This window comes from Peromyscus eremicus, chromosome 4 (genome assembly GCF_949786415.1).
Source record: "Peromyscus eremicus chromosome 4, PerEre_H2_v1, whole genome shotgun sequence".
Lineage (NCBI taxonomy): Eukaryota > Metazoa > Chordata > Mammalia > Rodentia > Cricetidae > Peromyscus > Peromyscus eremicus.
Genome location: NC_081419.1, coordinates 101,221,559 through 101,236,536, shown reverse-complemented (window position 1 = coordinate 101,236,536; position 14,978 = coordinate 101,221,559). Strand labels below are relative to the sequence as shown.

The window sequence follows — 14,978 nt, the reverse complement described above, 5'->3', positions numbered from 1 at the left end:
GGGTCTCTGAGAGACCACACCTCAGGGGCATATACTTCAAGGTCATAGGTAGGTGTAACAGTTACCTACTACCTCACTAGGGGCAGTGCTTCAGGGTCATAGCTAGAACAGCTACCCACAACACCCACATGTTAGGCAAGTGCTCTACCATTGAACTGTGTCCCCAGCTCTCCACCATTTAACAGCACTGTGAGCTGGGGAGCAAGCCTTTGCCACATGAGTCTCTAGGGAACATTCACATCATAGCAGAAACAGAGACAGAACCCAGTTTGTTCTTCAGAGCTCTGATTTGCTCTTACTACAAACATATTAATCTGCTATCTTGAAATGTTTTTCTGCTTAGCTCCAACATCTGGGGCATTTCTAGGTTCTGAGTCAACATCATGACCAGCAACCTTTTCATTCTCATATCTAGAGATCTTCTGTTGCTTGCTGAACATTGTGATTTGTTACAGAGGCCTAGCATTAAATTATTCCCCTATAAAGACTGATGAATTTGGGGACTGCTGGGGAGATACTTTGCTGGGCAAAGTTGTTGCTGTGGTAGCATAATGAGTTAAGTTTGGATCCCCAGCACCCACATAAAAGTTGACAATCACCCCAACATTGTGGAGAGAGACAGGTGGATCCCAGAGGCCTGCTGGACAGTCAATCTAGCTGAAAGAGTCAACTCCAGGTTTAGGGAGATGCCCTGTCTCAAAAATACTATGGAGAGCATTGGATGAAGGAACCTAACATCAGCCTCACACATAGATTCACTACACACACACACACACACACACACACACACACACACACACACAGTGTATTGGCTTTTCTATCTGAACACTCAAGTGAGCATCCCAGGTGACTGGGGCCCTGCCCCATGCAGCTGTCTAGTGAGATCCTTTCTGCCCTTGTGGCTCTGTCTTCACCTCCCCTGGATCTCATCCTGATTGATCTGCATGTCTGAGGCCCTTCTTCAACATGTGAGGGTCCAGCCAGTGGGAAATCTCAGAGGGAGATTCACCTACTGTACTGGTTCATGCTCATTGTCAACAGGGCTGGACTGGGAATCACCTGGGAGACACACCTGTGAATGTGCCTGTGTGTGTTTCCAGAGACTTAACTGAGGAGGGGAGATGTACCCTGAGTGTGGACAGCACCATCCTATGCACCAAAGGCCCTGACTAAATAAATAAAAACAGAGGACGAGGCCAGCTCAGCATCAGCTCTCTTCTCTCTGAGCCCTAGACCTCTAGTTCTGTATTCTTGCTGGCCCCTTTTATGGGAGTCTAGTCTTCATAACTAATAAATAATGTATTCATTAGGACTCTCTTGGTTACAAGAAACAGCAACCCATTTCAAGCTGTTGGCTTAAACAATAACCAGGGGATTTGCTGGCTCATATAATTGGAAGGTAGCTGTTTAGAAGTGCCGTGAGGCACAGCTGAATCCAGGCACACAGTAACTACAGCTGGTCTCCTCTTCCCTCTTATCTCCTGAGGGGACAGCATTCTCAGGCTCCCTGTTGCCCACCTCTGAGTGCCCACTGACTCCATAAGTCTTCTGTAGGGCTCTCATGGTCCTGGTCCCATCTAACACTCAGCCTGAGCTGACCACTGTAGTGGTGGAACCAGGGCTGCTTGCCAGTTCCATTCAGATCTCCAAAGCCACCATCCTGTGGCTTCTCCTGAAGAAAGAGCCCAGCAAAAGAGATCGGGGTGCAGTTACCAAGTCTGGATGGGGATGGTGAGCAGCCAAGCACAGCCTGGGTTGAGGCAGAGCCACAGGCAGAGGGACAGAATCCCATGTTCATCTTGAGATGGTGGCTGAATGGAGCAGTCGGGGCCGGGAGGGGGTTGGGGGCTCTATGTTGGGAGTCCAGAAGGGAGGGATGGGGTGTGGCTTGAACTCCTGATGGTCAAGCAGAGAGGGATGGAGGCATGGTGCCAGAGCACAGAAGTGCCATGGAGGTAGATGGGAGGAAGGGTGGGACAGGGGGGGGGGAGAGTGGGGGTAGCACAGGCTGAAGGAGGTGGAGAGGTCAGCTTTGGGGGTGCTGAGTGTGAGACACCCAGGAAACATGGTGTGAGGTACTTTTTCTTTGTGGGATTCCACTCACTCCTGGCAGCTTGTTAGTTTCTATGAAGCATGAGAAGAACAGTTCATTGAATGATGCCTGTTCTGCCCAGTAGAACGCTCTAGAACCAAGGGAGGCCTGTTCCCCAGAGAGCTGGACAGTACAGCTTGCTGAACTGTTCCCAGGGAGTGGGTCCCTGAGATTGCATAGAGTCAGAATCTTTGGAGTCTGGGCTAGCTTGGTGCTGGAGCAGCAAATGGTACACCATGTCAGTCAAACTCCCAGGTCCCCAGCCTTGAAGAACTAACAGCAGCAGGGCTATGTGAGAAGTAAGAGACAAATGGATAGAGGAGGCAGAGACAGGTCAGAAATGCAGCAAAGGAAGTCCAGGAAAGGCCACCAAGCAGGACCGGTGTAATCTTGGTGGGCCTCCTGGAGACAGCACCGAGAAGCAGCTTCAAGACTCTAGGCCAAAAGGACACTATGGCTTCAAGTGCAAGCTTTCTGGACCCAGCTTTGTCTGATAACTCCCTAGACTGGGCTTCCAGATACCCCTGAGTGTCCAGGCATCCTGAGACATGCAAATGAGGACCTGAGCTCCAGGAAGCATGGGCTGTCCTCTGCACCTTCCTGTTCGTCTTCCCCTACAGGGATTTTCCCTCAAGTACCCTAGTCCTCCTGTCCTTTCCCCAAAGGCCAAGCAAGCTGCTGCTGCTTCCCAGGATGTGGCCTCATGAGTGGGAACACTAGAGGAGTGAATGCTAGGCAAAGCAGACAGCCCCCCTGGGGGCGTGGCCGCCAAGAGGGTGTAGCCCGACGTTTCCTGGCTGAGAGAGGACTTTGGGGGCTCCCTGCTTAGTCTGGGCAGGAAGGATGTGAGAGAATCCTCACCTAACATCAGTGGACCTGGTTAGCCCTGGGGCTGACAGGGCCCAAGTGAGCAGAGTCAACTTCCATGCATTAGGCCTGCAGCCCAGGCTGTTCAGACTGCGGGGCCACTGCGCTCTTGGGCCTGTGATCCATTTAGCCGTTGTTAATATTTTATGCCGCACTGTCAGGGGATCGATGACTCGCTTATAGCTCCCTGCTTATAGGCAGTCATTGACGCTCCCACTGACATCCGAAAACGCTCAGGAGCAAAGGGAAACTGAGGCAGGGAGGCAGCAGTGGGTGCCAGCCTCAGACGTTCCCAAGGATGGTTTCTTATGCATGCTGGGTTCTCTGCTCACCTGGTACAGCTGTCTTCCTGCACAACTGGGCTGGGTGTAAATCATGGGGGTGGGCGTGGGGAGGGTCAGAGCCCACTCAAGTGCCACCCATAGATTCACTGGATCCTTTATGAGCCCGGGGAAAGGCTAGTCACCATCCCCGTTTTATGGATGGGGAAACTGAGCCTTACAGAGGTTATGACTATTGGGATGCCCATCAGGACTTTTACTCTATATGGACACTAACTGGGACCTAGGCTGGGTATTTCTTGGTGCTTGAGTGTATAATTTATAGGTCACAGGAGACCTTTGACCTTCTGGCCTTTTAAACGGTTTCAGTATGTGGAGTTCTCCAGCAGAGCTGTCTGGTGATCTTGGCCTCTATGCCTAGCCCTCCGGCCTTGGTCAGTGGAAACTGCAGCTGAACTAAAGCCTCGTGCTTACAGCTCCTTAAAAGTGCCCAGATTCTGGCTTTTAACCAAGAAGGTGAAAATAGTGAGGCCGGAGGCTGTGAGGCCGGAGGCTGTGCGGCCCCCATCACTGAAGCGCTGTTCCAGAATGTAACGGGCTAGCATTGCACCTGTGCCCCATTAATTCATCCCCTGGGCCTCACTTTCCTTGTGTGTAAAACGGGAGATGAGAAATGCCCACCTGAGGAACCCTTCAAATATATCCAAAGGTATGGCCCAGATAGATGAGCTCCGGCGCAGGTGGGGTGGGAGTGGGGTCTCCGCTGCGGTTTCCATACACCTGAGTGTAAAGCTGTGCCTGGGACTAAATGCCGCGTTAATGCTCTCTGAATGAGTGGGCGAGTAGTTTGTGAACTAAAGGCAAGCTGAGGTTGTTCGGGCTGAAAGAGGGAACAGCCTTCTTAGGCTCTTAGGCGTGAAGCAGCGCTCAATTTCTCCTGCTATTTTAGCAGGAAAGGTTGGTACTGGCGGCGGCAGCGCTTCCCTCCCAGTCCCTCTGGGTCTGGCGAGGACTCCCGCGGTGCGCTGCACCAGCTGGAGAGCAGCAGAGAGTCAGCCCTCGGCGCCTAGCATCTGCTGGAGCTTCACAGTCTGGATCATCCGCGGCTCCTCCCTGCCACTCCCCACCCTCTCCTCCTCCTTTCTTTCCGTGACTTCCTTGGCCCTACCGAGTGCCCCGAAGGGAAGAAAGCCATCCACAAACTAATCAGCACAGCTCTCAGCAACAGCTTAGATCTTCTCGACAGCCAGAAAGGCAAATCGGCCTTCTATGGAGAAGGCTGCAAGTCCGAGACACGACCAAGGTCATACAGCAGTCAGAACTTGAAACTCAGTTAAGTAGGCTCCAATGCCAAAGCCGAAGCTTCCTCACAAAGCCTCGGGAGTGCAAGCAGGTTTCCAGAACTGGAGAACTCTTGATACCAACTTCTCCATCTTCAAAGAGGGATCAAGTTGAATCTCAGGCTGTGGGCTGAGAGTTGCAGGAAACAGCCCGGAGAAACAGCTTCCCGGATCCTCTGCGCCCCTCCCGCTGACTCTCTTGCAGGGAGTGCGGCCGCCGCGCCCCTCCTCCTGGGCACCAGGCTCCCTCCAGCGGGTGGGGAAACCGCAGACCGCGCGGCCTCCCCAGGGCTGGCGGGGCAGCGGTGGCAACGCGCCAGGCTTAGTCTGGAGCTGGACCATGCAAGGCGGGGCCTCATCCCTCCCACCTCTTCCCGGGCTGGCAAGGAGGGGCCGCAGGGGACAAGTCCCGGAGTGGTCGCTGAGCCCAGGCCAATGAGCGCGCGGGGAGCCGCGATGGAGCCTGGGGCGGCCGGGAGCGCCCCGGACCCCCGCCGGTGTGGCCCCGAGCCCTCGGGGCAGGACAGGGGGCGGCAGAGTCGTGGTGCCCTGTGCGGGGCATGGGGGCGTTGCTGGCTCACACGGGTGCCGGGAGCTGCGCCCCGCACTGCAACCGCCGCTGTGCCTCGAAGTTTGGTGGCTGATTTGGAAAGTTGCGCCCGGGCTCCAGCATCACGGCCAGTTCTTCTCACTGTCGCCTTCTCTTCGGCGGGGTCCTGGCCCCACCAACACCCGTAGCTCCGCCTGTCCGGGGCATGTGAGCCGCCGCCTCTGAAGCCGGGCGGGAGGCTCCGGCCTGGGCGCCTGCAGGCAGCGCACGGCCTAAGGGTGCGCCCTGGTCCCAGCCACGCTCACCATGGGCATCCAGGGTATGGAGCTGTGCGCCATGGCCGTGGTGGTGCTGCTGTTCATTGCCGTCCTCAAGCAGTTCGGCATCTTGGAACCCATGTCCATGGAAGGTAACGTGTGGCCGCCCGCCCCTCTGTGGCTCTTCCCTGGGAGGCCAGGGGTCGGTGGAAGGATAGCTGCATCCGTTTAGACGCCGCCCCCTCCTGGCTGCGGAGGGCTGGGGCTGGGACCAGGAGGGCAGAGAGAACTGGGGCTGAACAGACCAAACCCGACTGCAGCGTTGGCATAGATGGGAGAGATGGGCAGGGTGACATCTTGAACGAGCATTCCTAGCTGACCCAGGCCTGCGAGTTCGAGCTGCCTCTGGCTTGGGCCGCCTGGGGGACAAGGTGACCCAGTGTGAAGGTGCAAGGAAAGACCCACAACCCGAGGTGCTGGTAATCGGGCGAATGGTTTGAGACCTTTGTCAATGGTGGGACTGTCCCTTTCGCCCTCCATCTGGTGTCCAGTTCCCTGTTCTCATGCAAAGCTCCTGTCCCTGAGATCAGTAACCAAATCCGCAGCCACATTTCTGTCCTAATAAAATATTAACAGACTACCCTTAAACCAGTCTTATCCATCTCTTTGGGACCCCTGACAATATCCTTGGAAATGAATACCAGCCACAGGGCCCTCCCACTTCTGGGCAGGTTAGAAGGAGGGGTCTCCTCCAGACACATAGTTGGGCTAAGAGAAGGGAACACCAGAGAGATAACTTCCCCAGCTGTTCCAAATGTTCAGAGGCAGCCCTGCTTCTCAGAACTGAGAGAAAGGGGCTGGCTTCGGGTCATCTAGGTTCCTTAGCTGCTACAAGGGAGGATGGGCCTCCTGCCTGCTTCAGCATTGTAACGACCTTGCCAGGCCCCAGTTCTCAGGAATGGAACCCAGAGACTGTGGGAGGGAGGATGCTCCTGTCTCTGAGCTGTCCAACATCCTCTTAGACATAGGGATGGGTCCCAACCCCTGCAAAGGGTTCATGAGAGTCGGAAAGGGCAGGCCAGGATGCAAGGCCATCCATTACTCTGCTCCTAAGGCCAGGGTTGGCTCTTTCCTTGAAACTTATAACCACACACTCCCCACAGATGTCGTGGGATCCCTCACGCCTCTTTTCTAAATCTGAATGAAGACTAGAGAGAAAAAGCTTGCTTAGATCACCACCACCTTGGGCTCTTAGTGGGCAGGAAAGTTACCCAAGCCAGGTCTTGCCTGGCTGGAGATGCACCCTGGCAATGAACTTGGTGGGGAACAATGTGAGGGTGCTTGGGGTTGGAGCAGGTATGGGGAGGGATTCACATACCCCCAGAAGACTTCCTGTACCCACCTTCTTCTGTACATCTCCCATTGGCAGCCTGGAGTGTGTGAGGAGGTGTGATGCCTGAGGAAGCCATGACCATTCCATTGCAAATCCTTGTTTCCCAGGCCCTCCTGGACCCTCACTCATGCCCATGCCCAGAAGCACCAGTCAGCCTCATTTCCACAGCACTACAAAGGTGGCTCCGGCCAAGGTCTGGGACAGTCTAAGGGCTGACTTTGTGAGTTCTCAGAAGGACTATCTTTCTGAGGTGGACAGGATTCCTAAGACAGTGTATGATCTGACCTGCTAACCAGCCTCCTTCCAGTGCAGAACTTCCCCCTTTCCAGCCCACTGGGGCCTTTGGGAGTTCTGGAGTCTTGATGCAGGTGAGGGAGCACACAGCTTGAGCCAGTGAGGCCTGAGAGGGGATCCTGTCATCCTTACAAACTGTAAAGCCTCCTAACCATGTGGAGTTTCCACTGCACCATCTATAAATAGGGGCTGATGATTTAACTCCTGAACCCCAGTGCTATGACAGGCTTTAAGGTCAGTGCCCTGCTCGCCCGGAACCATTGCTATCACCAGTACCCAGCAAGGGATGGTTACTAGAAATAACAGAAGTGATTCAGGGTTGAACACATTTCTCTTGTGTAGACAGCTTTCCCCTCCCCCTTCTTGTGTCAGAGCGGGGGAGTTGTAAGTTCTAGATGTTCTGTGGTGATGGGGAGTAGTGTCAACTAAGGGCCTGAAGCGCCTAGTGGCCAGCAGCGGCTAAGGGACTGTTTGTTGGGTGTGCTATGAGGAGCCCGAGTCCAGCCATCCCACTGGGTATGAGTTGTTCTGTATGCTGCCGAGGTGAAAAGCGGCTGGTGTTCCTGGGCCTTGGCCCCGCCACATGTGCGCATGTGCAAACTGGCCATCTCTCTTGTCTTCTCTGAGCCTCCGTGGTTTTCACTTGTAAGAAACCAGAATTATGAGTCCTTTGGGACTTAGGGAACTGAAGAGCCTGGAGCTTCTCAGAGGCTTATGAAGGGGACCCTATCTCGGCATTGGGACCAGGACCCAGCAGGGACTGGGCTGAGGGACCAGCGTTTGTTCTAACTGGTGCCTGGCATGTGGGTTCTGGGTCTGGCAAGTCCATAAAGCCCCTGCAGTTAAAGCAACATGGCAGGGGTGGTGGTGGCTTTCCCTGGCTGGCTGACATCTAGTTCCACAGAGAGTCCCAAGTCTTGCCCCAGGCTCTTCACTGACCCTTGCTTGAGGATCAGTGGGAGGGTGCCGGGCGCCAGGTGCTGCAGCTCTGCCGTCTCTGAGGTACTGGTAATGTGACATCCTTCTTTGCCTTTTCCCTGCAGAAGCCTCAGCTCCCATACACCTGGGTCTCTCCGCAGCTCCACACTCACCATAAGGTGCTGGATGTCTGGGTTCCTTTGTTAGTTTATGATTTGTCTCGGCCAGGTGCTAGCAGTGTGGGGGCGTGGCTATGTGCTGCCTGCTAGAGTTCCTGAGCACAGCACCATGCCTGGTACCAGACAGCAGCTCGGTGAGGATTCTCTGAATCTGTGAGGGAATCTTTTCAACAAGGAGAGAAAACTGGGGCCTTCTATCTACCTCCAGCTCCAGCTGCCCCACCCCCCAAGCCTAAGGCTGGGTCTTGGGAGAGATACTGATAAGATTGTGCATGAAGGGGCCTCTGATCGCCAGGAGTGGGGTCTGCTGCTGAGTGGACAGAGGCTGCAAGATGGTGTGTCTTCAGTGTCAGTGGGGATAGGTGTGACGGGAAGGAGAGCAAGGGACATGGTGTAGGGGGCCTGGTCGAGTTATATAGGGCATTTGTTGATATTTGAGGGAGAGGTGTTAAATAGTGTCCGTCTAGGTAGCCCAGACAGACCCCAAACTTGTGATCTTCCTGCCCCCTCCCCTCTAGTGCTGGGATTACAGGTGTGTTGACTACCATGCCTGGATGGGACCTTGGTTCTCGTTCATTGTACTATCCAAGGGGGCTTCAAAAAGCACACTTACTATGCCCACCCCAGGCATCAAAAGCCTGAGGCCTCTAGGCATGTTCCCTTTTAGGGATATTGGCCTTTTATTCTCAGAGAGGTCTGGAATCTCTGCGTGGAACTCCAACTCTGGACACCCAGGGCCAGGCAGGGCCGAATACACAGATGTAAGACCTTCAAGGATAAGCAAGTACTCAGGGTTTCTCAGTGTGTCCCCATGCCAGCAGCAGGAACATTCCCCGGGACTCATTAGAAATGAACATCCAGCCAGGCCTGGTAGTTCAGGCCTGTATCTCAGCTTCTGAGGAGGCCAAGGCTACAGAGTCAGTTGAAAGCCAGACTGGGCAACTTGATGAGACCTATCTCAAAATAAAGTTAAAGACAGGCTGAGGGTAGACAGCTCGGTAGGAGAGTGTTTTGACTAGTGTGTGCAAGGCCCTGTGTTCAATCTCCAGTAAAACACGCAGACACAGACACATTTGTGTCTTGAGGTCCTCCCTAGACTTATGGTGTCTGGATGTGGGACCCAGCAGCTTGACTCTTATCCATCTCCAGAGATCACTGTGACATGCCCCAGTTTGAAGACACAGCTCGGGGGGGGGGGGGGGGCTGGTCTTCTGTGGGGACATTGACATCCATCCAGAGTCAAGGACATTTCCAGGCATAGGCAGATGCCTGGAACTTTAGTGATAATCCTGGCTTCCTTGTCAGGAGCAGACAGGAGGAGGATTGGGACTCCAAGTGTAAACTGGGTCCTCCTGGAGGCATTTGCGGCCACCCTGGAGGGGGGGCAATGAGACTGGGGGAAGTGGGTAGACTCGAACTATGTCCAAGGCAGGGCTTCTAGAGCTTGCTATGAGAAGAGATGGTCAAGGAGTGGAAGGAGGGTCTACCCTTGGGGTAGGAGGGTTGGAATACAGGGAGGAAGCTACAGGTTTGTGGGGATGCTCTGTGTTTCCAACCAGACCGGGTAAGTTTGGGGGAAAAAGCATATTTTTTTTAATCATAAATACCTGGAACCCTCACAAGGTTATTGCATTACAGTTCTGTAAGCTTTGCAGGTCTCCCTGCTAAGACGACACAGGTGTCCTGGGGGCTCTTGGGAATAATACTTGTGGGAGCCCACAGAGGTTTCCTAGTGAGATCTGAGCTTGCTTTACCAACAGGGCTGCATAAGAGGATGACTGGATCACGGGCCTGGGTACCAGGTGTTTGGAAGGGTCTGCACCAGGCTGTATCTAGCAGGGGGAGGTCTTTTGCCTCGCCCCTTGGCATTGTTATAAAAAGCTCTTTTGAATAAAATTCTGAGCCAGTGGATAAGGATCCAGGCCCTCCCGAGGCTATCCTGTGTTTCTGTCTTTTTCTCTCCCCTCTATCCTTCTATCTAAATCTCTTATCCCTCTCTCCTCCAGAGTACCCAAGTGAAGGTGTACTTTTACAAATACAAGTTCAAATACTCCCTTGCCTTTACCTGTTTCTTGGGGTGTCTCATTGGTTCATGGCCTCTTCCTCCATTTCGGCAACACCAGACCGAGCCTTCTGTCTCGGCCTCTCTTCCAATTTCCCTTCCACTTTATTCCGAGCCACCTGCATGATCCAGGGTGCATCCCTGTCTTAAGGTCAGCTGAGCAGCCACCTTAGTTAACTTCATCTACAGCTGGAATCCCCTTCTGCTGTGTGGCCAGATAAACCCATGGGTTCCAGGCATTAATCTTGGACCTATTATTCTGCCTAGCACAAGGGTCTGGTGGGAAAGACCCACATGGAATCATGAAGGAGGTAGAGGTTGCACCCATCTGCAGTGTGGCCTGAAGGGAGGTTTGCTATCAACACGTGGTAAGGACACAGCCGTGTGAGACTAGAGCATCACTAAGGATGTGAGGCAATAAGGAATCAGGTTCCAGGGCTTCGCGAATGCTGCCATCGACAGATTAGAGGAGAACAGTGCTCAGAGCAATGGAGGAGGCAGGGAGGTCAGACGCTGCTGACAAGGTGGTTATGGGGGGTGGGCATGTACATCTGAGGCTCTCTGTCATCTGTGGATGACACCCCATCACCAGCTGGAGCACCTCCCACTGTCCCTGAGATGCTCGGCCCCGCCTCCTTTGCCTTTCAGTCCCGGTCATCCTGTTGCCCGTTGGCCTAGCCAGAGAACTCTTGACTCTCAGTGGATGTCGTCTACTGACCAGACCTGTCCAGGAGACTAGGCATCCCGGTGTGGAGCTGATACAGCCTCAGCACCTCACTGGAGATCCCTGACTCAAGAGGGGTGTGGCCTGTCCGCTCTGTGATTTGAGGAGTTCCAGCAGTCTGTTTCCTAGACCTGGAACTCCACCTGGGACCCACCACTTGGGTCAGTTGTGAGCTCCTGGAAATGTTTTGGGCATTAGAGCCTCCCAGCTGGCAGGAGTGTGTTCTTGCTGGGGCATGAGGTGTACTCTAGCCAACAATTAAGCCCTGGAAATAAAATGAGAGCTCTGTGATCAAGCCAACAGAAGGGCAGAAACCCTGAGGAGAGAGAGACTTCTCCTGGGAAGGGGAAGAGGAGGTGTTTCCCCAGCACCTGGAGCCTGATAGGTCCCAGAGAAACACTGGCCTAGTATGCACACACCCACTCCACAGAAAGGCCTTCCTGTCAGGTATGAACCCAAGAGAAGGGAAAATGTTGGACTAACACTGGGTGTCCAGAGCACACTCCTCCCCCGCCCCCTCCCCGCCTCACCCTCACCCCCACAGCACTGGGCTGGGTATTTCTCTAGGTTCCAAGCCCTTCTTAACTACTTGGCTCATTAGCTTGCTGTGTGGCTGTGCCTTTAACCTCAAGGCTCAGTTTGCTGGTCTTTGAAATGGGAATCACGGCAGATTCTTTGCCTGTGTGGTTCACTGGGCTGGGGCGAGCTTTAAAATGTTTTGAAAGAGTGGAGGTGGGAACTCAGAGCCAGGGTCCCCGGGGCCTTAGCCTGGGGGCTTGGGGGCAAGGTTGACAGAGCCTGACTCCCTGCCCTTTGTCCACCTCCGTGGCCCAGGGCTTGGCATTGATGCTGTGTCTCAGTTCAGACCTCCTAAGTTCTAGACTAGCAGCTGGTCCCCCTCCATTTTCCTCCCCAAGGTTTGGCAGTGATCCTGGCTTCCCATCGAGTGAGGCCACTACATACCCTGCCACTCACAGGACAGACCCTCTGGCCGGATGGCAGCAGGGTATAAGATGAAATGTGGTTCTAGAAAGAACACTGAGCAGCAGTGAGATGCTCCGATCTGAGCCAGCTCATCTGTAGAGAGGGCTTCAGAGAGGGGCACAGCTCCCCTGGGAATGTCCCTGACCTTTCCTTCACATGACCCCAGGGATTATGTTAAAAGGACACTACCTTCAGAGTTCCTATGTTCCTGTCCACACACAACTGTGGGCTCTCCACTAAGAGCCTCAGCATGCCCAGAACCACCTGGCAAACAGCGGGTGTTGAGTGGATTAGTTTAGAGTCTGTCATCAATAGCACAGTTCCACAGGCCGGGGAAGTTATAAAGACAGAAGCCTGACTTTACCTGCTGTTCTGAGCTTTCCAGGTTCAGGTCTGTCTAGTAATGGGTTCTCGCTGGGAGCATTCCCTAGGCAGTGCAAGGCATTATATGGAGAGAGTCAAGGAACTTACCTGTGTTTCTCTTTTAGTCTCTTCCTTACAAAGCCACCAAGATTACATTATGAGGGTTCCATTCTGACTACATTATCTAATCCCAATCATCACCTAAAAATCTCCTCTTAGAATACCAAGATTGGATTCAGTTCCTACTTTCTTACCGTGGGCATTAAATTTCACCAGCAGAAGCCTGAAAATGATTAATGCAGTTTTGATGGGATCCTGGTTAGTTCCCAAAAGAATAGAAACAAACATAAGCCAGTCTGATTCTAATCTCTATGGCTTCCACCATGTCATAATGCATCCAGAAAGCCTTCACCAGGAGCCATCCCATTTAGATCCTTCAGTTACCAAAATTGGGAGCCAACTAGATCTCTTCATCAAGTATCCAGTCTTGAGTACTCTTAATTTTTTATTTTAAGTTTTCTTTTATATTTGTGGGTGTTGTGGTGGTTTGAATGGCAATGGTCCCCAGAGGCTCATATGTTTGAATACTTGATCCCCAGTTTGAAGAACTGTTTGGGAAGGATTAGGAGGTGTGGCCTTGTTGGAGGAGGTGTGTCACTGGGGGAAGGCTTTGAGGTTTCCAAACACTTGCACCACCATCACCCTCTCTCCTGCCTCTAACTTTTGGATCAAGATGTAAGCTCTTAGCTGTTCCTGACACCATGCCCTTGCTCCACCATTACGGACTCTAACCTTAGACACCATAAGCCCTCAATAAACTCTTTCTTCCATATGTTGCCTTGGTCATGGTGTCTTATCACAGCAATGAAAAACTAACTAAGACAGCAGTTGGTACTAGGAAGTGGGCCATTGCTGTGACAGACCTGACATGCTGTCTTTTGGAAGCATGTGGAAGACTTTGGGACTTTGGACTAGGAAAGCTGTTGTGTGCTATAAGCAGGGCTTAATGGGAAATCTTAGTAGGAGCATGGAAGGCAGTACAATGTGGACTGCGGAGGCCCAGCTCAAGAGGTTTCAGAGGGGAACAATATTAGCAATTGAGCTAGAAACTATTCTTGTGATATTTTGGCAAAGAATGTGGCTGGTTTCTGCCTTTGTCCTAAAAATCTGCCTGAGCAGGTGGATCTCTGAGTTCGAGGCCAGCCTGGTCTACAGAGCAAGTTCCAGGACAGTCAGGGATACACAGAGAACCCCTGTCTTGAAAAAACAAACAAACAAACAAACAAAATCTGCCTGAGGCTGTTACCGATTTCCCTGGCAGAGGAGATTTCAATACAGCCTAACGTTGACTCTGTCTCATGGTTATTAGTAATCACCGTTACAAAGGTCTACAGTGAAAAAGAGCAAGCAAGGCAAAAAGAAATACAAAACGTACAGTTTAAAGTGAAAAAGAGCAGCAGAAAATTTAATGTTGGAGTCAAGGCTTGTGCTGAAAGAGATGAGAAAATAAAGGTTTGTTCTAAAATGGAATAAAGAATGGGGGTGCCTTCAGAGACCCCACCCAGCTAAGCTTCCAACTTGTGCAAAGGAAAGACCAAAAATATTTTATGCTCCAAAAAACAAAATAGTAAAGGAAAGCTGCTGCAAATTTCGGGGATCAGGCTCTACCCCAAGTGGGCAGCCACACCTGGCAGTGTCATCCTTGTGGTTCTGGATTTAGCGTCAAGAAGGACACATGAGTAAAGGGTTTGTGGAATCTTCCTCCATTGTTGAGTAGAGCTGCTGAGGCCAGGCATGTGGTAGCAACCTGTGGTTCTCTTGGGAAGTTTTGGAACTGTCAAGAGATGGAGCCTAGTGGGAGGAAGTTGGGTCACTGGAAGGCCATAAGGGGACTATGTGTGCATGTCATTCCTCAGGAGCTGTTCACCCTTGGGAGATGGAGTCACTCACTGAACTTGGAGCTTGTCAATTCAGCAAGGCTGGCCAGCCAGTGAATTCCTTGAGATCCTCCTGTCTCAGCTTCCCCAGTACCTGAATTACAAGCAAACCACCATACCCAGCTTTTTTACAGGGGCATTGGGAATTGGATGCAGGTCCTCGTGTCTGCATGGCAAGTACTTTATTAGCTGAGCTACCTCCCCAGCCTCCTTGAGAGCCCAGATTCTTTTTCTCTATTCATATCCCAGCCCCAGAGAGATGAGCAGGCTTTTGGGGCCCTGTACTCTTGTGGTGATGTGCTAGGTGGACATTACTCCAAAACAAAAGGACCTGGAGATCATGGACTGAACTATCCAAAACCCTGATGGAAACAAACTTTCCTTCCTGCAATCTGTTTACCTCAGGTATTTTGTTACAGTGATGGGAAGCTAACAGACTCAGAAATCTTCCTTAAGGTCCTGAGTTCCTTTACAGGTAAAAGAGACAACTCAGACTAAAGTGGGAGTCTTGCCCCGTGGCTTCTGCTCCCTCCACGGATGTCACTGGGACTCTTCTGTGGGACCACAGGGTCTAGGTCACAGGTGTGTCTAGCATTTTGACATTACAATATAATGTTGAGTTATAATAAGAAAAAAAATTGAAACTTCAAAATCTCATGTTTTAAGTCAGTTTACAGTGTTTGTATTGGACTACATCCATGGTTACCCTCAAACTCACGTGGCCCATGGGTGGGCTG

At 52.4% G+C, this 14,978-nt stretch overlaps 1 protein-coding gene across 4 annotated transcripts in view; it reads left to right on the top strand.

Moving 5' to 3' along the window:
- Kcnip3 (potassium voltage-gated channel interacting protein 3) overlaps positions 1 to 14,978 on the top strand; it is a 74,151-nt gene that overhangs the window by 40,935 nt on the left and 18,238 nt on the right. Inside the window, exon 1 of one of the 4 annotated variants that reach the window (XM_059261365.1) lies at positions 5,369 to 5,539. The exons of the other annotated variants lie outside the window; for them this stretch is intronic. Coding sequence (XP_059117348.1) covers positions 5,437 to 5,539 — 103 coding nt within the window. The 5' untranslated portion in view covers positions 5,369 to 5,436. Of the gene's footprint in view, positions 1 to 5,368; positions 5,540 to 14,978 lie in introns of those variants that run through there. 4 annotated transcript variants of the gene reach the window in all.